General features: G+C 43.7%; 1 protein-coding gene across 3 annotated transcripts in view; it reads right to left on the reverse strand.

Moving 5' to 3' along the window:
- Nucleotides 1-25967, reverse strand: part of tafa5a (TAFA chemokine like family member 5a) — a 126882-nt gene that overhangs the window by 7383 nt on the left and 93532 nt on the right. For all 3 annotated transcript variants that reach the window (XM_068586796.1, XM_068586798.1, XM_068586797.1), the window contains one exon: nt 6539-6666. In XM_068586796.1, coding sequence (XP_068442897.1) covers nt 6539-6666 — 128 coding nt within the window. The remainder of the gene's footprint in view (nt 1-6538; nt 6667-25967) is intronic.

A 25967-nucleotide genomic window follows, 5' to 3' on the forward strand; every position in this document is an offset into this window, starting at 1 on the left:
TGCCTCTTTGAAACGCAATGTTTTCCTTTGGGCCAGACTAAACTATATTGACGGTTGGATGGATTGGCACATTTATGACTTCTAGTTGATGAACCTTAAAGACTTTGGTGAGCCCCTGGCCTTTCCTAGCTGTTATCATGAGGTAGAATGTTTAATTGTTCTAATATAATAACCAAATACATGCAGAGGGTCATTCCCATCAACCTCAAGTGTACTTTGAGTTTAGTGCTACTTAGTACTTGTTGGCATGTTAGCATGCTAAACTGTGCATTTGTTGTAGCTTTTTTGTTGGAAGAAACCTTCAGCTCTGCGAACTGGGCGCAGTGTGCAGTGCACAAGCCAGTACTAACTCCCTGCTTTATGACATCAATTACCTTTTCAGCCCACATGGAAATGGCTGAAATTCTGTTACTGGGCCATGTGCTTTCATTGGCTAGCAGAGATTTTGGACTGTTGATTAGAAACAAAAAAGGCAGACTATCTTGTTTTGTTGTCTTTTCGCCTCTCTTACTAACAGCCTCAGCTTCCCAAAATGGAGGATTTGGTATTTTCCAAGCCGGGATGATGTGCTGACTTGGCTCCCTCAAGAAAAAAGCTGGCAGACACAGCTAATGGTTAGCAGCAACAGGGTCTCCTTTTCTTTCTCCCTCGGCCTGTCTGGGTGGCCAAGCAGCTTTCTTCTTAGCGGTGAATCTGTTCAAACCACTGTCGGATGTGCCGGGAGGGCCCAGAGGGATCAATTACTGAGGCCGGTACCGACCCAGAACTGTGGAGGTGTGGGGGTGTGGGGGGGCTTTGGGGGATTCCATCAGGTCCAGCCTGAAATGGATCCCAAGAGAAACAGAGAGGAAGAGATGAAGAAACAGAAAGGAAGTGGGGGATATCGGAGGGAGGCACCTGGTAACAAAGCCCAAACAAAAGAGCTTTTTAATTCTCTACCATCATGCAGATCACTCGCAGATGTATAAATGCAGGAATGCAAAACCTGAATATGATTCAGGGTCACGGGGTGGCTGGGGCCGAGCCCAGCTGACAGAGAAAAGGCATAATATGAACCATGAAAGTACATGTTTTTACTTTGATCGTAAATAAGGTGCGAGAGTGCAACAGAACCCCATTGAAATAGAGCTCGTCTATTAATGAAAATAAAATGCCAGGAGAGGATTTCCCCGGACCGCCCACAGAGGTACAGGCCAAGCCCCGAATGTCTGTTACTTGTTTACTATCTGGCCACAGGGAGGCACAGACTGGCCCCCGTAATGTCACGTGTAAAATGCATCCGTTATAGAATCATTTTGTTTATGTGAGTTTATATTTCAGCTTTTTATTTCCACGAAAATATAACTCACGGAGAGTGTGTCTGCATGTTGGCTTCAGCCCTCTCCCACTTACAGTGTGTCCACTATGCATGACACATGAGCTCACTGTATCAAACATTCAACTCATGTTTCCAATTCCTTATATCTTTTTCTTCTCCGAAAAAGCCTCGATTTACCGATAATCACAGCCTTTCTCTCACGAGGTGTCAATTCTGTTTACAGCTGAATTACCCCAATAAGTCTCAAGTTGAAGGATCTTCAGTCATTTAAATAGTCACGGTTTCCTACAATGGTTGAGCTTTGTATTATTACATAATATGGAGAGTACCGTACACAATGACAATGCATTTCAGGATAACAAATGCTCTTATTTGTGTTGTGTGTAAATCAATTGCAAGCATTGGCTATAATGTATATACAGCATGGCGGCAGTGGAAAAATAACCTTGACAATTTTTCCCCTGCAGTTGGAGTTTGTGCTATTATAACTTTGTGAGAAAGAAAGAAAAAAAAACACTCATGAACAGACTTAACAAGCAGTGAAAGGCTTAACAACAAGAGCCGCTGCTTGACGCGCACCAACTGACTTAAATAATGTTTTACGATGCCGTACGTCTGGCTGGCGCAAATCTCTTTCTCTGTCTTTCACTCACACGGCTTTCTTCTTCCCCTCACACTGCTTTTTTCTGTCTCTCTTTTAAATTGTTCGTCTTATCGGGCTGTCACAAAAGCCGCCAGATAACCCGAGGTGATTTCGCTTTTTTTTCCTCCTCTAATGGCGCACTCACTCTGCCTCTTTCTCGCCGAGCTCCCCGCGTCGGCACATGCGGAGAGAGATAGCTCCCTGCGTCGTTTCATCTGCCAGTCTAAAATGGTGGAAGGGCACAATGCGGAGCTTCCTCCTCTCTGGAGGGAGACGGCGGTAAGCCTTTCACAGAGACGGAGGTATAGGAGATGACTGCTGAGACTACACATCGCTTTGCCAAAAGAGAGCGTCTGGAAAGGCAGCAAAGGCCGCATTTGACTGTGGTGACTGTGATAAAATGTAAATTCAAATCATTTAGTGTCACGGAGGGAGGGAAGTATATGGAGAGTGGGAATTAACCCCTAGCTGCTGCGTACACGAGTTTCTCTGACTGGGGAATTATTGCGGATGAGCTTTCCAGGGAATAGGGTGCATTGGCGTTGACGCTGTGACCCAAACGCGGGCGCGTTAGTTCATTCAACACGTGAATATTGTCGTAACGCCGCATGTTTTGACTATTTAGTTTGCATTACACATTGTTTTGCAGCTTGGACGCCAAAGGCTGTGGTTGAATAATCGCTATTCAGGGGCGGGGCGAAAATTGGCAGAACATTTGAAGATCTGTTATGTTTTGACACATCTCTCCGGCCACTGATTATGCTTCATTTTTATGGCCATAAGGGTTGCTATAAAGCACGCTTCTTGACAGACATTTGCTTTTATGTACTCAGGTAAAACAAGAAAATAAAATTAAGTGGTCACTGATGGACATGCAGTTGAAGCGTCCATGTGCATTTTATTGTTTCATTAATACCGTTAAGTGAACCCAAGAAGCTCGTTTATAGTCGAGGAGCTCGATATGGTTCATCTGAGGAATTCAATTTTCTGTTAGGTCAATCATTTAGAGTAGAAACTTGTCACTGTATTGGCAAGACTCTTGATACTGAAATAAATGATGTGCTACGGCTTCACAAGTGCACCTCTGTGTGATGTGTGTCCTTTTCAACTGCGGTTGTGCGTGCGCGCATTGCTAATAAAAGTAACCTCGCTCAAAACGTCACTGTCGACAAATAAGCGACGTACATATCAATCTTCATGTGTTTTTTTCTGGAGCCGGCCCTCGGAAAATCCATATTGTGTTGTTATTGACAGGAACAACATGTACTCGGCAACGCAGGGTCAGACTAAGATGAATGCACGGACACGAGGACAAGGAGGAAGAGAGAAAGATCATGCAACAAGAGATAGCGGGTGAACGTGAGCAAGGCTCCGCCGAGTCAAGCAGAGGAAAAACAAGTATGCGAGGAAGTTATTTTTAAAACAGAGGCACATCAAGAGTGGCCGCTGAGAGGTGGAGAGGAAGCGCACAGCGTACATCAATCTGTCTCGCAACTCATACGAGCAGACTGAAGGTAGAGAAGAGGTCTGCGGTGTCATCCTGAACAACCATCTCCTTCTGTTTGACAGAGGAAACACACATTCTCAAACATTTGACCAATACACGCAAACCGCCTCCTGACATTTGTCCAAAATAGCCCTTTATGGGTTCTGAGTCAGATTGACTTGGCTTAGTCAAATGCCCCGAGGGACATGTCTGTTTGTCTGCATTGATGTTTCCACACAAACACCTGACAGACAGGTCGGACATGCTCACTGGACTGTGCACGCCCAGCAGTCGTCCTGAGGCGATATCGGGGCGGCTGCAGTTTGGGTTTAACCTTGAAGCGCCTCAGGGAAGAGGCCATTTGTTCAACGTTAACCAGAGGGAGGCTGAGGAGTAAATTGTTTGTTTTGTTTTTGCCCGTCATTCTCCCTTGGGTCAGCAGATAACAAGAGGTTTATGTAATTTTTGCTTTGGAGAATCAGCCTTAACCTTTAATGCATTTCAGGCAATTGTAGGTTACACGCATGGCTGTGAAGTCAAATCTTCGAGACGTCCCTCAACCCCTGAGATTAAAGGGAGCGGTGCACGAGGCCAGTTCATCCATCACATAAATTAATATCTTTAGTAGAATTTTAAACAATGACCCCGGGACTGCTTGTTGCAAGTTATTAGAATCCTTGACAGTGAAAGCTGCTTAAACGCACGCACACACACACGCACACACACACACACACACACACACACGGACAGGCACCGATGAGCGCACATAGCTGTCCAGCCATTTGACTAGCTGTCACCAAGCTGAAAGTAGCCAATGAAGCAAGCAAGAAATACCTGTCACATCTCACATATTGTCAGCATGAGCCGATGAGAGGCACGTTGACTGACGTGCTGAGCAGGATATGAAATATGCTTGAGGCCAAGGTTTACAGAGCCAAACTTTGAAAGCAAGGACACATATCCATAACTCTGAATACATAAACATTAATAGCGTGTTGACGTACATGAAAGAATGCACATGTAGCGCATCTATTAGCCTCAAATTATACAGTGGCCACCGCGTGTGCATACTCAACACACACACGCTAGCTCTTAATCTGTCAAACATAACACATGGATCCAGCTTAATGTTGCCTATGAGTGTGTGTGTATATGTGTGTGTGTGTGTGTGTGTCTGCCTAGATAACAAATTACATTGTAGGAGGAACTTGTCATGGCTGTCACCTCAGTCCCCACAACCAGGTATATTCAGGTGTGTTCCCGCTGAAGGACTTATCACACGATATGAGCACAGAGGCAGCAGCTGATAACAAACCATATCATCTGGGTTCAGCATTTAGGGTGTGTGTCTGCGTACGTGTTTGTGTGCATGTATGTGTTTGTCTTTAAGCAGGAAGGCATAAACAAGTTAGTCAGCTGATGACTAAATCATGACAGATGCATTAATGATGCCCCACCGGTCCTTAGTGTTCACCCATTGACATTCATACATAGTGCAACTGTGGTGTGTGTGTGTGTGTGTGTGCGCGCGCGTGTGTGCGCGCATGTGTGCGCGCATGTGTGTGTTGTGTAACATATTTCGTCACGAAGATCTCTTTAATTGCGACAGTAAAGACGCAGCATACAGGCTGAAGAGCAACACAGTTTTTATGTCTCTTGTAAAGCAGTGGAAGGATGCTGGGATGTGGGAAGGTGTGTATGTGCATGTGTGTGTGTGTGTGGGAGTGTGTGTGTGAGAGTTTGAGTTGAGGGTGAAGTGAAGAGGAGGATTTGAAGGACGGGCGGTTGAATGACTGGGCGGCATCTTAGCAAATACAAGTGGTGGTTCCCCATCTGCTGCCATCATTAACATTAAGAACGTCCCTAATTCAAGCTAATTGCGGGTGACGAGGAAGTAAACAAACCGCGTACAGTTTGCGGAGACGAGCTGAAGACGAGGAGGGCGGAAGAGGAACATTTTCGAGGCATTTTGAAGTGAATGCTTCACTGATTTTCAGGCTATTATCAATGGAGCTGTGACCCGACAATGTGCAAGCTGTTCCAGAGTGCAGTGATATGGCAACAGTTGCAGATGATGCTCAAAGTGTGCAATCAGAAAGAATGAATATTCAATTTTCTTATATTATCCAAGAATCTCCTGAGGAGCTTGTTTAGAGCCTCAATACTCGCATGTGACCATGCTAGTGGTCATATGCTAAGTGCACACTTACCCCCTTGTAGTTCTCAGTTCAACGGAGAATTTTAGCGTTTTATGTTTACGACCCACAGAAAAACGCAAACGTTTGCTTCAAGCTAATGATAGTGTTTCGGAACATTAATCCAAATAAATGCCAATTTGCTTTGTTTCTGCTCTGCCAAATCAACCTTAAAAAGTGATAATCAGTAGTCAGTACCTTTACTCAGTGATCTATTTACAGTTGCTAGCATTAGCTAGCATGAGCCACCATAAGCTACATGGTCACACAGGACCAAGTGAGGCTGTAGCAGCAAAAGACACGAGTGTATTGACTTAAGTGAAGGTGCCTTTTATCGCTTATGATTATATAAATGTATAAGAGAGTTTTCTTTTATCTATCAAAAGCTACATCATCTCGCATCACGTGTATTATTTTGTTTTTAGCATCTCTAGCTTGTTTCATTTCCCACCATTTTGTTGTTTCTCGGTGTCAGGCAGTTTGTGAATGGAAAGAAAATAATCACAACCCACCACACAATTACCCACACAATCAGTAGCTGAAAACAACACATTAAAATAGGCTTTTACACTTAACGCCTGTAGATAAGAGCTTTTTATGGGACTTAATACTCAAGCGTGTTTATTGTCCTGTAAAATGATTCCGTTTGTGAAAATGGCCTCGAAACAGGAATGTTTGGCAAGCAAAACTGTTCAATCAGGAAAAGAAACAACATTACATTTGTCGTCAGTTTTTGATTTACACCCCGATTGATTTTCTATGCAAATGCTTTATTTTCGACCCCTAACGGTCATGTTGTTCTCAGACCCACTGGTGCAGTAAGTCCACACGTTGTGCACACACCTACTGGTTTGAGAGCGGCTTGTGTAACCTGGGGGCGCTCAAAGGGAACTCACCGTGGTGGTTTTCACTCGGCCTCCGGGCTGTGTACAAGTCCAGCCCGATTTATTGACTAACAGGTCACAGCCTTCGTCCTCCAAACATGGCACCATCTCACACCACTGCTTTTTCCGAACAATACCAGCTGCAGAGAACACAGGGAAAGAGAGCGAGAGCGATTAGAGAGGTGAGGAAAAATAGCAAGAATAAACAGATGAAGAGAAGCGAGAGCGGTTGATGCAGAGATGTAACGATTAAAATAGAGAGAGTGGGCTGAGGGACGACAGATGGAGTAAGACAGATACGGGCAAAGATTTAACACGATGGAAAATGATGGGAAAGGGGCGATTTGAGAAAAATGTTGAAGTACATTTAAATGGAGTGCAAAAGATGGAGGGATGTAGAGGGGCAGATTGGAGGAGAGATGAGGAATGCAGGTAGATGAAGAGCAATGAAGTAAAGAGACAATTGAGAGATATGGCAGCAGGGGATGACGGGGAAAGATGAGGGAAAGATGGAGAGAGTCAGTCAGATGGAGAGCGATGGAGAGGGCTGCGATCATTCAGGTAAATAAAATCAAACATCACAAACGATTTTGAGCAAGTTTACAGCCCTGCTTGCATTCTGCAACATTGTAAAATATAAAATATGTCCAAGGGAAAAAATAAATCCTGTTACATATACAGGTTTAAAGATCTGACATTTAATGCCTTCCAAAAGGCTTCGCCGTAACATGTTGTAATTTGTACTTTTTTTTTATCACCAGGCTTGTCTGCTGTATTTCAGTTTGAACACGTCCTCGAACAAGCCCAGGTTCAACCGTCTTGCATCGCATTATTTGTACACTCGCAGACCGAGACATAACGGTAACAACGGCAACTGTAGTGGCAATTAAATTGTACTGTTTCAGTTTGAGAAATGTGATGTTGCAGCTGCAATGCAATCTTTTAATACAATGCATTTATTTGGGATTATTATGTTGGAAGATGTGTGTTTTGTTTTGGGGTTTTGCTGTGTGGAGGACTCACGCTGTCATGCAATTAATATTTTGCATTTGAGCATGAGCTTCCTCTCACATGAGATAAAAAAAGAAACAGATATGACGTTGGTGGTCTCATATAGTCCTATTAAGATATATTTTCAATAATATCAGAATCCTCTTTAGACAGATCAGCTAACTACTGGAAGAAAATCTGACATAATTTATGCAATTACCCGTTTCTGAAGTGAGAGGAAATGTGAGTGGCAGAAAGAATCATCAATGAGCATATGAAAAAAAAGACGTCAAAGGACATTTACATTAAATAAGTGCCTCTATAATAACATATCAGCACTAGACAAACAGACAGAATAAAAGCGCAAAGTAAAACGTATGGAAGAATCCTTCCAGTGCCTCTTGGTGTACAAATACCCTGCTTTAAGAAAAAGTGTCTAATCGCTGCCTTGTGTCCGGGGTTGGCTCCAAATGACAAGAACACAAACACTTGACCACCTGAGTGCGTACATCAGGACGACAGAAACGGAAGAGAGATGAACTGAGATAGAGAAAGAGCGCAAGGATGAAGACAAAGTAAAGAACAAGCATATCGAGATAACATTCCTGACCATTACAGAATATGTGCAAGACAAAGAAAGAGAGATACATACATTTATGCCTGTACCCGTATGCATTTATGGATGGGAAATTGCATTCTCTAATGGATAACAGTGGAAACCAGAATGAATTACAGGGCACACATACATCATATTGTCTTTGCCATGGCGTCCATAGGACGCTGGTTCTGTATAAAGCACAGAGGAATTGCGCTCCGTTCCATATCTATAAATTTGCTCTCAGGGCACCTTCAGTAGCTGTCATAACCTCAAATGTAGATCATCAGTGAACGCTGTAGCGAATGCTAATGTCTGTTCAACATAAACAATATCTATATATCAATCAATCCATGAAATATGTATACCTTCTCAAGCACTACTTTATTAAATATTGAAAGTACTATGAGCTCTGTGTCAGCACAGTAAAGAGGGGGCTGGAAATTGACACCGATGTAAAGCATTATTATTGTTGACTGCGTTTTGCTGACATGCTACTGGAGGCTGAATTACTTGCCGCTACTGTAGTTCGCCTCAAGGCTAGCCGCAAAAAAACAATCTAACACGTGTGACTTCAATATTTTCACTTCAGGGACGAAGTTACACTTGGGGAAGAATGTAATTTCAAATAGATACAAAATCTGAAAACTATTAAGTGTCAGCAGTATTTTATTTCCTCGAGATCTCCCGACAGCCCTCCAGCCAGTTCTCCACAGATAGAAGTCAAAAGTTATTGCTGTGAACTCCAGTCGGTTTACCGGTTAAGCCAAACATTGTCCGTCCTTGTCTGGTAAGTAATAATAATACAATAATAAGCAATTATCCGTCATGTATGTCAGCAACTATCTGATCCTTCGGGTTATGGTGTTTGTTACATCACAGAGTTTGCATCCCTTAAGAGTTCAAAATGCTTCAACACCTTTCTAACATTGGAATAACAGAGGAGACAATGTTTGTAACTCTCCCAAACCAACAGTTTGAAAGGCACGCCCACTTCCTGGAGCTATAGGCCAATGAGCAGTTGCGAAATAATACAAATAATGATTTCCCCAAATGGGTTTTCTCATTCCTGAAACAACATTCGTCACGTTTCAGGCGCACAGACGATTTAGCTTTCGGAGAAAGGTTGTCCGATAAGGTGCAAGGCTATCCTCATTTGAACAGTTGAGTCTCGCCACTCTCTCACTCTTCAAGGGTGGCCATTTTAGACCTCTACGAGAAGCATTTTAGACCTCTACGAGAAGCATTTTAGACCTCTACGAGAAGCATTTTAGACCTCTATGAGAAGCATTTTAGACCTATGAGAAGCATTTTAGACCTATGAGAAGCATTTTAGACCTCTACGAGGAGCATTTTAGACCTCTATGAGAAGCATTTTAGACCTATGAGAAGCATTTTAGACCTCTACGAGGAGCATTTTAGACCTCTATGAGAAGCATTTTAGACCTCTATGAGAAGCATTTTAGACCTATGAGAAGCATTTTAGACCTCTATGAGAAGCATTTTAGACCTCTACGAGAAGCATTTTAGACCTCTACGAGAAGCATTTTAGACCTCTATGAGAAGCATTTTAGACCTATGAGAAGCATTTTAGACCTCTCCGAGAAGCATTCGCCATCAGGTGTGGTTCGGCAACACTTCTTCTTTGAACCTTGACATCTTTCTCTGACTCGCTTGTCCCATCAGGCGTTTCTCAGCGATCCGTTCACTTTCACCTGCTTTCCTACTTACACAAATATATGGCGTGCATTATAAAAACCAAGTGATCTCGCCCTCATAATGCATGCTGATGATATGTCGGTTAACAGCAGGACATAGACAGAGCCTGCTACTGGCAAGACATCGTCATGCTTCTTAGACCCTAAAGGTCACAAAGAGTTGTGTCAAGAATACAGACTTATTGGAGATAAAAGAGGTTGCCGTACCAATCTGTAATACAAAAACAATTGAATATTTTGACACCAGCCAGTCCTCTGGGTTAGCATACCAGTAGCTGCCTTCATGCTACACACTTTACATCCCAAGTCAAGTTCAAGACACCCTTCATTGAATGCACTGAAACCCTTTTTCAACAAGCATCGAGGCGACGTGCCTCATGACTCCTCTGGCCCTCATCTGTTCCCTTTTAAAGAACCTATTGTCTACTCAACATTTGATCACATATTTATTTATCGTTATTTGACATCTATTTTTCACGCGGTTTGTGCTGATGTGTTGCGGGAAGTTTGCCAGTGCCGAAGACACATTTCCATTTTATGGAAAGGTGAAGGACCACAAAGTGTTTCCTGAATCTGCGTCTCCAGCCAGCTGTACCTCAGCAACGGTACGAGTCGCGTTGATAAGATGCTGGCTTTGTGAAAGGAGAAGGGACGCAAGAAAGCACAAGAGAAAATTAGAGGACATACTTTAAACACACCATTCGTCGAGGTGAAAGGGGAAAAAAACCTGTCAGCCGTAATCGCACAAGTTTTGTCAAATTTTTTTTACCCCTTCCTTTTCTTATTTAATCCATTACTGTGAATTTATCACATTGTCAGCAAGGTCACTTCACTATTCACTAACCGCTTTTGTTTCGCTTCTAAATTACCATCCAGTGGGGTGACCCTCAGCTGATGAAGATGTATTGCGGCGTCAGGTAAATAATAGTAATGAGGGAATGAATGCTATCATGTGTGTGTGCTCCACTCTGCATGTGTGTTGGAGACGTCATCTTGACTGAAATAACAGTGAAACGGCTTCATCAGTGATGACTAAGGTCTTAATCTTTTACTTGGTATCGTCTGTCCGCTTTACCTTGAACGCTACTGATCCACAGCTCTACTATCATAACAACTATTTTACATTCATGTTGTCTACATCTACAAGTCCATAATAAAGAAGCAGCAGTCAATGTGCTGGAGACCTAACTGGACAAAGGATGAATGACTTTTGTTAACAAACACCCTGACTTACAGCTGCTCATATCAATATTATTGTGTAATGGACTAAATGACTTTGAGTAGTGCGAAGGCTGCTCGACAAATGATTATCGAGCAACATTTTAGCACTGTTCAGCTTTTTTGTTTTGGTATTTTTAGCTCGCAATTAGACACCGCTCTTGGCATTGTCATTTCCAGCGGCAGCAGGCAGCTGTTTCCATCAACACGCTGTGCACTAAACAGCAGTCCATCAAGTTAGTGATGAGCTGGAGAACATAGCGGCGCCTTTAGAAGCTGAGCAGCCACATAGTTTCCCCAAATGTTGGTGGAGACCAACACAGAGCCAAAAGAGATGAAGATATTGGACTAATTAGTACATTTTTCAGAGAACACAGCTCCACGTGATGCTGAAGTTGCTTCATATCTGCTTGACGTGCGAATAGGAAAACAGATTTCAACCCATAACAACTGTAGAAGTTGATGAATAGTTATTGACGGATTTTTGCGATTCTCACTAGAAATCTAAAGCTATGATTAGCTCACTATCTTGACTTGGTCATTGTAAGACATCATGGTTGAAAAGGATTTTCTAAGGAGCCCCATCTGTTAGGTATCAAACACTAACACCTGAGGACTTGAAGGTCGGCTTCGAAATCTTTTAAGCTTGCTCCGTTGCCGATGTGGTCAGCTGTAGTTAATGTGGATTTATAGACGTTACAAAGGATTACAAGGACCCGGTTTCAAAGTCAAATAAAAGTATCGAAAATCCAAAGAAACTTCACAAACTACTACAAAATCCACTTCTTTTTTGCGCTCCATCCATATATAAAACCCATTTCAAACAAATCATGGCTAAATTACACGGCTAACAGCTAACTGCTCTATTGACAAATGAAAGCAATGTATTCAAACACTATTTTGAAATAGTGGGGTTTAATATTCAGCTATGGTGGTTCTTAGATCAAGGTATGAACCAACCAGCTAATTTGATCTTGCACTCAGAAACAGTTCAGACAAGTGAAGGCGCGGCCCTTATTCTTCCCACTGGGATTTGCGTCGCCAGCTCAACTCATCTCCCGGCAGCATCTTCCGATAGTGACACTCTCTGCTACCATTCGACCGCATCACTTCTGAGCCGGTGTGAGGGCAGGGGCTCGAAACTTAGAAGACTCAAGGTCAATGTGGAAGAAAAAAACACATCCCTGAAATACGCGCCCCCACATGCAGGCAGCCGAGCGCTAACACACCGGCGAGCACAGGCAGGCGTGGACGGAAATAAACACCCGCGCCGGTTTGCTGCCATGCGTATGGGAAGGTATCAGTCGTGGTTTCATCAGCAGGAGATAAGGCGCAGAGGGGAGAGAACATTATTACACCCTCCACGGGACACTTATCTTCCCAGCAAATGGTAGATGACACTCATGTCAACAGCCAGCATCTTGGCCTAATAAATACTGTCTAATGCCATGCCAGGCCTGAGATGGCAGGAGAAAGATGTATGTGTGTGCGTGTGTGTGTGTGTGTGTGTGTGTGTGTGTGTGTGTGTGCGCACGTTGCAGGCAGGAAGATAGTAGGAACATAGACGAGGAACAGAGGGAGTGGACCTGAAGAGAGATCAGATCTGGTGTAATAAATGCAGTGCAGCACTGTTCAGGAGATGGTGCTGAGATAAGAAGATGTGCTAAGATAATTACAAAGTGTACAGATCAGATACCTCGGCAGGTCGCAGAGTCAGCAGAGCGTGAAGGGCGGAAGATGTCGGACGACGCATACGGTAGGACGACACATTTATTACATTTTTTTGTTTTAAGAAGCCCCCAAAAAACACGACACACTCGTGTCAAATCAGGTTTGGGATTTTGGGCTACGCAAAATGAACCGAAGTGAATTGTCTGCGCTCTATTGAATTGTTGTGTTTTGTGTCCCATCAGTGGAAAAAACTCTACGAGGACCAAAACTGCTGCGAATCAGCATCGCTCCCGCTTCACTAGGCGCTGGATACAAAATGGAGCTCTCACGCGCTCGCAAAACGCAAACTCATTAGCATTCATGTGCATTTTCTTTTTCCGCTGTTTGTCAATTCGCTGGCACTTCAGCCCACCTTCGCCTCTCTAATGCACCAACGTGCTTCTCAGGCCTCCCCCACCGCCCCGGTAATGGCAAGTCAAATAGCCTTTTAACAAATTCACTGTGTCTTCGTTTCACAAATGAGCGCTATGAATCTGTCACAATGTTCTCCCTGTGTAGTTCCTCTCACTTCAAGTGTGCACATTCCCCTGCAGCACACACACACACACACACACACACACAAAAAGCACTCTTGCCCTCTATTTGTCGCTGCTTTTATTCGTCGTGGCACTTCATTTAAATTGGTGGGAATAATAAGGATACCAACTAAGTAACACAAATGCACACGCACGCACACACACACACACACACACACACACACACACACACACACCCACCCGGTGTACGTTTGAAAACACCCCCACAGCGATGCAGACACACTGCGTAATCTCTTTGCGGCCATGTCACGCAACACAGTCAAACAAAAGGCTAGCTTGAAGACGCTCAGCTGAGTGCCGTTAGGAATCAAAGATGTCCTTTCATCACGTACAATCCCCTCCCATGTCTCCCCTTACAGTGGATCTATCTGGATAATTAACTGTACTATCTGGCCTTGCGAGGCAGACGTTCCCTTAAACCTGAATCACGCCTGGCAGGAATTAGGAGCAGGCTCCACGGGGGAATGGGAGAAGAAGAAGAAAAAAAAAAGCAGAACGCAAAGAAATAAATCCCTGTGCTTTGTAATTAGCCACCAGCTTTCTATCCGCTTCCCTCTCAGCTCATCTCAGCTAATTTTTACTTGTCTTGTTCCCCTCTATATCCCTCTCTCTCCGACACAACCACTATTTTCTCCTTCCGCACTTTCATGTCTGCCCTCTATTTCTATTATTTCCCTTCTCCATCTCGTCTCCCCTCCTCTGTGTGTCTTTCCTCACCTCTCTTTTCCCTTTCCACTCGATTGCATCGCCTGATTTTGCGGAGATTATTCCACCCGTTTGGCGGCCTTGATGAGTATCTGCACACTAAAAGCTGTCAAGGCCCTTTTATAAAAAGCCTGAGGTTTTTTTGTGTGAATTTGTGTCCCAAATAGCTCCTCAACACTCATGAAACTTTAAGAGGCAGAAATAATGAGATAGCATGCTGACTGACATTTCCAGACCTCAGCCCTGTGTCTGTGCATATGTACGCCTGTGTGGGCGTTTCCCCTTGTGTGTGTGCATAACAAAGAGTCACCTAATCATCTTTTCACCACCATGAATATAAATAACATCTATGGTATGAACACACGAGAGTATGTTTATTGTCTTACACTCGTGCATATGCTATTTCCAACATGTTGAATCAATAAAGAAAAAGGAAACGGGCGCTTTAATTTGGATTTCCACAGCCCGAATCTTCCGAAAAAAGATGCTTCCTCTAAACTGTTTGATGTGCTAAATGATCTTTAATGGAAGGAGACGGTAATGCTTTACAACTGGGTTCACTTTATAGACATGACTGGAATTAAAGTTCTGTTGTCAAATTAAAGTTAAAGTCTGCAACACATTATAGCTCCGTATCTGGCTCTCTTGATTTCCCTCTCTCCGTTCCTTACCCCCTTCCTTCCTCCATCCTTGTTAAATGAAAATGCTAAAAATGTGTCTCATCAGTTTATCTCATTCCATCAAGACGAACGTTTCAGGCCATTACTCCTGATGCTGGCACTGGATCAAATTCTTTAAAGCGAAGGTTCACATTCTTGCAGAGAATACATTGATAGGATTAGCTAGACATAGAAGAAACTAAGCCTGTCTCGGCATAACCACTGGGAACAGAACAACAGATATTCTGGAGGCTCTGTCCAAAGGTACACAACCTGCCAATCAGCACCTCCAAAGCTCAATAATTACCAAGTTGTATCTTAATTGTTAACCCATTTTTTCAATACTATGTGAAGAACAGGGGACTTTCACCGGATATTTAAGAGGTCAAGTTGTAAATCTGAAGCTCAAGCCGGGAACCTGGAGGATACTTTGATATGAACTCAGTGTTTGTCAAGTTATTAACAGATGAGGAATAAAAACAAGAACAAAATGAATAGTGGAATAGTGTAAGAGGACATAGAACATTATGATGGAAGTATGTAATGGTCATAGCCATGCTTTAGTGTGTCTCATAAGGTGCAGCAGCAATTTTTGATCCCTCCAAATGCCACATTCAGACAGCAATACCTCGAGAAACATTCTAGAAAATGCCGTTCTGTGGTTTGGCATCAACAACATTTGGCTTTTGCAGATTCCTTCAAGAGGCGCCTTCGTCTTGTGATTGAATTGCGAGAACTTGTGTTGTGGAAACTATTCATTTTCCAGGTCTCTTGTTTGTGACTGTAACGCTTTCATGAGGCTGTGATTATCCTAGAGGTCACAACAGGTCATTTGTTTTACACTAATGGGGACTAACATCCTCACATATGAATACAATTGGGCTCATTAGATCCACATGAGTCCCAGCCCTCCGGTCTTACCCAATTCATGCAATTCCAAGACTGTTTACGGACTCCAGCATGCAGACATATTCAAATGCACCATGTTAAAACAGGCAACAATAACATGTGTACTGCGTGCAAAAATTCAGCGTGATGTGTTGCCCCACACTGCATTAGCATTAGCATTAGCATACAGTGTAAAGGGGAGACTCCTTGGTACCATTCAACGCATCTTTGTTCACACACCCTGAAGCCAAATGACCCATTTGAGGATTACCATTCCAGTTTATCTGACTTCCAATCGTAATATAGTTTGACGTATATACAGATTGATGAAGACGTTGATGATGAACAAAGACTCACGTGTCTGCCTCACGTTACAATGCCCTTCTTCCTGCATAATGTTCATGCAAGGTGTTACTGTGGTGCACAACTGGCAGGTTCCATGGCGTACCATTGCTCCGGGCTTGTTTTTCTTCTGTGTGTGTGTGTGTGTGTGTGTGTGTGTGTGTGTGTGTGTGTGTGTATGTGTGTGTACACAGGCCACTAGGTACCGCTGATATCGTTCATTCGCAGATGTGCTCTGACATTTCCTTACAGCTGAACGCCAACAGCAACGCTCTGATTTGTGGACGTATACACAAACACACGCACGCACGTGTGTGTGTGTGTGTGTGTGTGTGCGCGTGTGTGTGTGTGTGTGTCCACCCGACAAAGAGAGGAGAGCCCAAAGGCGCTGTAAGCCAGAGGAGGAAATGTCAACGCAAACAGGAGTCTGTGGGAAAGAGATCATTTCACAAGCGGCGTCTTCAGAGACTCCGGCACACCGGCAGTGAATGGTGAAACCCCCTGGCACCCGGAGGCGTGCTCCAAGACGCGCGTTTACCCGCTCTCAGCTCCTGTACGGGAAGGTTTATGCGTCGCGTTTGCGATCGTGGTTCGTTAAGAAAAAGATTAAATCGAGAAACAACAATACGGATGTGAGAGGGATCGGAAACACACGTGAAACACGCCAACCAAGAATTCAAACAAGGTCCAAAATGACTTCTTTTTCTGTCCAATTCTGATAATTGTAGGCCGAGTGAGTCAGGGGAAAGCAGTGTGGAACTACACTGAAACGTTCACATGTACTCCGTGTCCCCTCACAGTGTGATCGTCTGTCACAAGTACATGATACACACCTACACAACAGATATGCCCAAAGCAGTCATTCATACACACTGAGGAACTCTTATACCCGCCCAAACACAGGCGAGCATGTACATCACGTCCAGAATTTAGGTTTTGGGCCACATAATGCACCAGATCTATTGTTTTATTCAATGTTTATTGTGAGGCACCTTTGCACCGAGTCAAATTCCTCTGCGAATACACAATTTGTGTAAAGTGAAACCGCGGCGCATCACCATTTCAATTCTGTCTCCAGTTCTCTTTTTTTTTTCTCAACCACTCGGAGTCTCGCTGCTTGGCGTGACGCGCCGGAGTCTGAACCGCTTATCTGACAGAGGCAACTTAACACAAACAGCAAAACAACAACAACAACGAAGAAAAAAAAACCCACTGTTTGCGTATTCCTCCATCATCAGCAGCTGAGCAAACAAGCGGCGGCGTTTGACAAATGGACGTGCGCAGCGGCGGCGTGGCGGCGCGGCGTCGCCATGACGGGTTGTGATGACAGTCGCGATCGCGACGTGGCCGACAGTAACGACGGTGACTCGGTTGAAGTTGATGACGGATGACACGGTGACACACTTGGGTTGAAGCAGAACGATGCCTACTGGCTGCAAACAGGAATAAACTGACATAATTACTTCCTGTAGTATTCCTGCGGTTAACCGCTCACGTGCGTGCTGATGTACGAGAGGCAGGTATGCGTGTGTGCGTGTTAATGAAAGCTAATGCATGCTCCTGGATGCATGTGAGCGCGCTTTAGGGTCTGTTAATAAAGAGTCTGGTAGACGCCCGGACCCTCAAGACAGCCCTTTCTCCTCTCTGGATGTTGATGATTCTTGTCTATTTAGCCTTATTGACCTCTACATCCAAACTAATCCGCTTTAAATTATGCATAACCTTTTACTTGGCAGCGCTCCCCATAAATCTGTTTATTCCCTGTTTGCTCCCTTACAAAGCCTGCTAAACAAATTCCATTAAGCAAAACAGCAGTACAGCATGAATGATAATTCAACCCCGTACAGTTCCCAGAGCAGATAAGAGCATAATCATTGCTGTTATGTGTAAGGCAGCTTATGAAGGACTATTCCGTCTCACTCCAATCTGGTTAGTGCTTATTATTTTTGGGTCATTTGTTTTTTTGGTGAGTACTCAGCAGTGAATGTGTCCCTGTTTATGTATCCACGTGCATGCATCATTTGAGCACACGGACATACAAGATCTGTACAGAAAGTAAATTCACTGAATAGCTACTGCAGAAAAAACCCCACATGAATAGATATTTGAGTTTGAATTAGTTAAAAGAGAAAGGCCCTTCCCAACATGATACATTATTATCTCCACCTTGAGAAGCAAGAGCCACACTCTCCTCTTATATCTAATATTATAGCACTAAGTTGGTTCATCTTGTGTCATAATAATAATCTAAAGAGGCAAGGAGGAAGAAAAGCAAAAAGCAAATGGTGTAATCTAATTAAGACCTTTACAAAATGATGATGAATATTCCGAAGCCCTTCCTCATGTCTGTTTTTGTCTTTTTCATTTGGTAGACCGAATACGCAGAAAGATCCAAGTGTATTCACACGAATAACATATTGGTTCCATTAGCTAATTTCATGTAATGGGGGAGAAATAAACCTTATCTTCTGCATCTGAACAACCAGGCAGCCATCTTCTGCAAACCATCACCCTGTTTTTAATCATGCAGCATGAGGACGCTCTTCCAATTTCAGGGCAGGAAAAGTTAAAAGACCCTCCTTCCGCTTCATAAGACCCTCTTCCCCTGTAACAAGTTGTATACTATGCAGGATTTTCCTAAAAAAAAACTTTATACAGACTCCTAAACTAACAGAACAACCCCCCTCGGTCATCACGACTCACTCATGACCAGCAAGAAGTGTGTGGTGGCGGCTTTATCTTCTGGCCTCGCCGCCTGTGTTTTCTTATTTCCTTCTCATGAGGTTCATTGTGTGCGTGACGCTTCTGGCCGCCAGCCTTTTGGGCAATAAGTGTGTCGCCCTCATGCATGCGCGAGCACTCATCCAAGAGGAACCTACAAATACGGCGGTCACGGTGCCGAAGAGAAATGCAAATACAGCGAGGCACAATGCCAAGCAGACAGAGCGCCGATCCGAAACGAGAGCGAAGCTGGAGTTTGGCTTTTGCCTCCCCTGAGCTGCGGTAGCCACGGTGAGGGTGTGTGCGCTCGGTTGGTCGTGGACCCCGGGTGGAGGAGGAGGGGGTCGACTTTGAGCGTCGCATCGAGAAACGGAAGACGACATTTAACTGGTGTCCGAATACTTCTTCCTGCTGGAAAACTGCAAATTGTTCGCGTTAAAAGTGCCAGATAGATGCCAAGAAATGATTCACGGTGTAAAATATTCATAACACATATGTATTATAGATAATCCCAAACATTGTTTGGAGCTTCTCGCTCTGCCTGGAGCTCGTGGTGTCATGTTCGCTGTGACTGCAGGCTGGGCAGCGGGAGCAGGGATCTGAAAAGTTCCTTTTTATTCGCCACCAGCTAAGAACTCATTGACTATTCAGCCTGCTGCAGTGTATGGTAATTTAATAATTAGAGCAAGAAATGAAAATAAAATAGTAATGGAAAATGTGATGTTTTGACTCAAAACACTTCCCCACTTTAGATAATTATCTTGGTGAGATTGATTTTTTCTTTTTAAAGAAGTTGGGGCGCATAATTATCTTCTGCTTTGATTCAAAATACCAGGAGCAGCAACGCATCCGGATGTCATCAAGACTCAGCACAAGCTCATCGAGCAGAAAGTAATGAGGGATACAAAAGTTGCCACTGGACTTTCTTTATTGCATTTTGGTATTAAAGTAATGTTTACATCATAAACCACTTTTTGGACATTGCCTTTTTTCTCTATACAGAACATTTTGCTGAAATATTGCTGATTGTTGAGAAATGCATGCTCCTTTGAATACATACACTTAGATGGTAGTTAAATGGTAGTATAGTAGTAGTATTATCTTTCATTATCCATAATTGACATTTCCACAGCACTCCAGCTGCTATCGAGGCTTCTGAGTGTACTTTTTTCACATTATTCCTTTTTTTTAAGGGCTTTTTCTTCCTCTAACACTAAAGACTAATCAGGCTTTGTCATTTTAAGTACTTTCAAAATTGCACCTGCCTTTTCCTCCCGTACCCCTGTTATTATTTATTTATTTCAACAGATGCGCGCATGGGAAAGGTCAAGAAGGAAAAAAAGCACTTACACTTCGTCTCATTTGAGAAAGAGCATTCAAGGACCTGTGAAGGAACATCATTTATTTGCCATTAAAGTGACTCGTAACATTTCGACTATTCAAAATATATATTACTACACTATTAAAACACATATTAAGAAGTTTAGAAGTTGACCCGGCACAGCGCAGTAGCTCAGAAAGAGACTCCAGGTGTCCTTTATTGTGGACGCGCGTGTGCATTTCAAAGGATAAACGGTCCAAATATATCCGTCCTGGCGCTCTGAATTTCTAAGGCCTCTCTCTATTAAGTGTGAGCGATAACGGGGCCCCAGCTGTGCTTTGTGCCACCACCGCTGCTCGAGAGAAAGAGAGGGAAAGAGAGGGCGAGAGAGGTTGAGCTGACCCCCCCCCCCCCCGTCTCTCCCCCCGCCCCCCTCCACCCCTTCCCCAGCGGTCTTGACCCAGTTAAGACGGTTCTGTGACTGATAACCGATGCAGAGGCCGTCAGACGGGCTTTATTGAGACAATAAATGAGCCGGGACTCGAGTTGCACGGCAAGGAACGTTAGTTATGTATTTAGAGAACTGCTCGGCCGCGCTCCGCATCCATCCTCCGACCTCTCCTTCTCCCTCGCTCCACCCTCGCTCCTCTCTTCTTCGCCGGCTCACCGCCGCACCTCTCCGGTGATGTCTGATGTCATTTCCTCCCGTCCTGTCATGGCACCTGCGTCAGGAAGCAATCTAGTTCTCACTCCGACGCCGTTCCTCAGCCTCCTTGACAGAAAAGTGCTGAGTTACAGATCAAAATCTCGCCAATCTGCCTTTACTCTTGATTCTATCTTTTTTTGTTCCTTTCTGGGTTTTTTTTTTTCTGTATGAAACTGGCAAGTTTAGATTAAGTTGGGAACTTTCCCCCTACATGTTTTCCTCATCCGGCTCGCGGCATCGTCTCTGTGCTGCAGGGGATGTGGCTCATGGGGCACCGAGCGAAAAGGAAAGTAAGGCTCGGCAATTTATATATATATATATACATATATATATATATATATATATATATATATATATATATATATATATGTATATATATATAAATTACATTAATATCATGATATGATATTAGATATTGTCTTAGATTTTGGATATTGTCATATGAAATGAAATGTCAACCCTACAATATTGATATTGAGGTTATTGAAAAAGTATTTGATGTACTGAAGTCCTGAGTTACAGTAAAATAGGTAAATGTGTATTTTACAGTCATCACTTATTGGCCGAGCTGCATTTCAACAGTGGTTGAAATGAGCTCCACCTTCACCAGCAGTGACACATAATGACATATTGACCAATCAGTAATAGCGATGTAATGATGTCATATATGATCATTCATCAGGTTTATTTTTTTCAGGAGAATTAATACATTTATTTTTGGTAATTTAGGTAAATTTTCCTGAAGAGTCAAAATGTTAATGTGACTTTTCAGAATAAAGTAGTTTTTACAATGCTGTACTTTCACTAAAGTAAAGCATGTGCACACTTCTGTCACCACTACATGCTTACACGTTACTGAGATCTCCCAAAATAAATCAAAATGATTTCAATATATTTCATCCATTCATTTGCATTTTCTGAATATTGGCTCCTACTGACACGTTACCTTCGGCTCAGCTCAACACTCCATGAAATACCCTATTGAGAGACCCACATGCAAATGTGTGTCATGTGTGTATGTGTGTGTGTGTGTCTGTGTCGGTGGGAGGAACACAAAACAGGACTATTTCACACAGTCCTGTGTAAAACAGCCAATAAAATAATCTCCTTTGCAGGAGCCCATTGATGTTAATGAACAGCGTTATGAAGACACGGAAGAATAGACTGATAATTACGAGGCTTATGAATTATTTCATACCCGCAGACATCATGCAATACACCAATAACTATAGTAATTAGATGTTCCCGACACACAATAATGTTGTCTTATAATTAAAAAGCCCTCTCTGTGTGCATGTGTGTATGCTTTTGTCTCGCATGTGTGTGTGTGTGTGTGGGGGTGAGCTGTATTTACGAACTGTGGCGGAGGCTTGGAGTTTTTAACCTCGACATTTCCAAGGATCAGTGCGGATCAATAGCAAAGGTCGAGGGAAACAATAACCTCCGGCTTGTTGTGAGGCTCGGCGCAGGAAGTCTGCCCGCGGCGCCCGCTGTTGATTGCCTGACACCTTTACAGTGCATCCGCCCGCCTGCGTCTGGACACCGGCAGACAACGCAGGATGTTGTGATCCCGACATCTTTCTCGCGTATCGATGAAAACGGCAACAACAGAAAAGCAAACGGCGACACGCGCGGCGTGTCACATCACTCGATTTGGTTTCCCGAGAGCAGAGGTGGATTGTACCGACGGCGGCTCGCTCGTCTTCCGAGATCTATCTCTCCCCACGAGGGACGCTTCCGTCAGACTCCCCTTTGTTTGTCGTCGTGCGCGGGGAGCAGAGTGTGCGAGCGCTCGACATAACGACGGCGCTCCGCACAGAGCGCCGCGGCGGGGCGCCGCGAGGCCCGCAGAGCTGTCAGATAGCGCCCGAGGGCCGACGGTAAACCTCGGAGACCCCGCCATTATGAGGTCCATCATGCCGGGGGGCGCGGGGCGGGGCGGGGGGGGGGGTCATTGTGCACCCCGCATTGTAAACAACAAATCGATAGGCTCATTTGTCATTTGGGTTGGAAGGAAACAAGTTTTTTGGGGGGGGGGAGAGATCCACTTTTCCAAACCAAATGAACCGATCAATCTCAACTCTCTCCTGGGGCCGCCCTGCAAGCGAGCAGGGTGGGGAAGGGTTTGAGAAGAAGAAAAAAAAACACTCTTTCCTTACTCATTTCTTTCCCTACGTCTTATCTTCTTTCCTTGCTCATCTCTTTCCCGCTGTCACTAATATTCGCTCGGCCTCCAAAGCATCTTTCTATCCGCTTTCCGTCTCCGAGTTTGGTCTCCTGCTCCCGCCTCTCTGCAACACCACCCACGTTGCTCTCCTGTGATGCATTGGTAAACCAGGGAGGAGGAGGAGGAGGAGGAGGAGGAAGAAGAGTGAAGAGGAGAATGGCTTCTACTGTTCCGCACTGATGGTATTTTGTGTTTAAGTGGGGGGCAGAATGTTCCTGCCAGGGTGCTGCTGATGCTGAACGGGACTGGCAGGTGGATTATACCTTGTACCGCTTTGTCCCTGGACAAATTTAAAGGCAGCCCAACAACTCGGCGCCATGGGAGAATGTAGGTACAAGGGAGGCCTGGTGTCTCTCTGCCTTCACTCCCTCTTTTCACTCTTTCTTTTCCTCCGGGCGTGCACCTTTGGTCACAACTTCAGAGCTGGGTATCTTTTAGCTTTTTCACTCGTGTGATTTCCCTTCCTCTCTATTCCCCAACCGGGAGGGAAATGTAACATACGTGTAAAAATAAACGAGACGCCACTCTTTCCTCCGTTGTGAGCACCTGCATGTCTGTCACAAGAGCTTGTCGGGGGGCGGAGGTCAAGCATCATCTGAATATGATAGTGACGCGCGATGTGTGTGTGTGTGGTGCTCTCCAGACACGAGCGCGGTGCATCAAGTGTTAAACATCCCAAGAGACGGAGCAATTCAGGCCATTATAGTGAGATGAAACAAGCTCTGTGATTTAAAGGCCTTTTGTGATTCCACAGCCGAGGAATACTTTGGTGAAACTGTTTTTTTTTTTTACATGAACACAGTAATTAATGCAAAAAAAAAAAAAAGACTTAAAGCACATCTGTACAACCTACTGAGACACTCATTGGACAAAGACACACGGGCATTTGCACAGTAGGGTTTAGAGATAGACGTACAGACACTATTTAATATCACTTATGAAGCTGTATTTCATATTGTAAAACTATTGAAAAATACAGTGATGATATCGTTCCAAAAAATTGATTCCCAACTGTTAACAGAAGTTTCTTTGGTAAAGAGAAGACGTCGAATGCTTGATTAAAAGAAAAATAACTGAACAGCAAAGCGTCATGTATCACTGCCGTACCTGCGTGTGAGCCGGGCTTTGTGTAAACCAACAGCTGTGTGCGCTGAGACAAAATGTGTTTTGTCCTGCTCGTCCTTGCATTCTCTCTCTCTCTCTCTCTCTCTCTCTCTCTCTCTCTCCCTCAGTAAAATCTATTCTCCTTCCTCCTCTATCTTCATCCCTCTCTATACGTCCGGCCTCTGGTGGCCTGCTCCCTGCGGGCCGTGTGACTCTCCATATTGACTTTGTCCCGCCTCTGGAGATGATCGCCTCCCCGAGCAGGAATCACACCATTTATGCACATCCACGTGCGCACCAAGCCAAATCAGACACAAAACGGCCTCACGCACACTCGGTGCGCCGCACATTCCCGCTGGGTTCAATATCAGCGTATAGACAACAGTTTTTCAAAATAGAACAGTGTTTTCATGTTTGATCGCAATCTTTTTTTTGGGGCGTTTTTTAACACGTTCTCACGGCCAACTTGAAAAAATGGCAGCTCGGTCGGCGGCCCGATGCTTCACACTACGACGCTCGAAGCACCCCTCTGGTGTCAGTTTTGCATGTTCATTTATTTTCAAATATTTATGGAAAAATGAAAGAAGAACTTGGTTGGGTTTTGGCAGCAGCTCTACTTTAGGTTCAGGGAAAGCTGGTGGGCTAAAAACAAGGCTAGATTATATAAGCAGCGTATAATTTAACACAAACTAGGTCTGCGTTGACTTCATACAGGATATTTTATGAACTAGTGAACTGATCTTTAACTTGCCTTTCTTTTTGTATCCATCTATATTCTGCGTTTCCAGCGTTTCGCTCGACGCGGACCATCGCAGCGGGTTCATTTTGCTTCAGTGAGCAGATCATTGGTCATTGGTTGTTCAGTAAACACACACCTGCGTGAATAAACTTCTTTTGTTTTGAGTTCAAGTGACCTTCGTTTTTTATCCTCTCCGCCGCCTGCAACATGCATACGTGGCTCATTAATAGGATACATTCTGTCCGTATGCAAATAAGCCCGTTAATATTAATGAGTGTAATTAGTGCCAATGATGAAGGGGTTGGACAATTGGCTGACTCATTTGCACCATCCTGCACAGCTGGACTCCATATAATAAAATATACATATTTTTTGGTTGAGTGTATTGCTGTACTTTCTGTTCTTGTGAGGATCGTTATTTATTTTCAGATCATCAAACTGAATGCCTTTTATGTGAAGCATAAATTAAGCATGCCGTGGTGATTAAAAAGGTACGGAAAGGAACAACGGAAATTGTCAATAGCGGGTCCTTATATAAGGATATATATGTACAAGAGTATGTGTGTGTGAGTGTGTGTGTGTGTGTGTGTGTGTGTGTGTGTGTGTATATTCTCTTCGGGTAATGTCACTTGTAGCTGTAGAACAGTAGTCATGGTTGGCTAAGAGGAGATGCAAGAGTTATTGATCCATTTTCTAATTGCGCTGGGCTTGGTGAATACTTTGTCTGTGCTGTCTTGTAGCTGTTGAGGTTGACAGCTGATTTGTGAGTGTGATTCCCTTTTCAACCAGTGCCAGACTTATTGAGATGGTGCTGCTTTTTAAGAGCTTAATGAAATGCTGGCGCAGACGTTCTTGGGTTTGAAAAAAAAACAAGAAAAAAGCACATGACGATTTTAAACAAATAGAAAGAGAACTGTCACCTTGGCAATTTTGTTCAAGAAATAGCAGGAATGCAACTTTAAATTTTGGCAATGACTGAATGTGAATCCTGGAAGAATTTTTGTTCTTCTGCTCATTATTATTTCTACATTTTTTTGGCACTAAAGAACACATTTTCAATATACTTTTATCTTTCATAGCATTACACATTAAGAAATATAACATGTTTTCTACTCCAAGAAACTCCATTCAAACTTTAAAATGTTGCACACCTTTTATACATGAACTTTTAAATACTATTAACGCTCCTTAAAGCTTAGTTAAAATAACCTTTTATTTCTACATAAGAAGAGACATCACTA

This window comes from Clinocottus analis, unplaced genomic scaffold (genome assembly GCF_023055335.1).
Source record: "Clinocottus analis isolate CAN_PGR_092001 unplaced genomic scaffold, fCliAna1.0.p SCAF_20, whole genome shotgun sequence".
NCBI lineage: Eukaryota > Metazoa > Chordata > Actinopteri > Perciformes > Cottidae > Clinocottus > Clinocottus analis.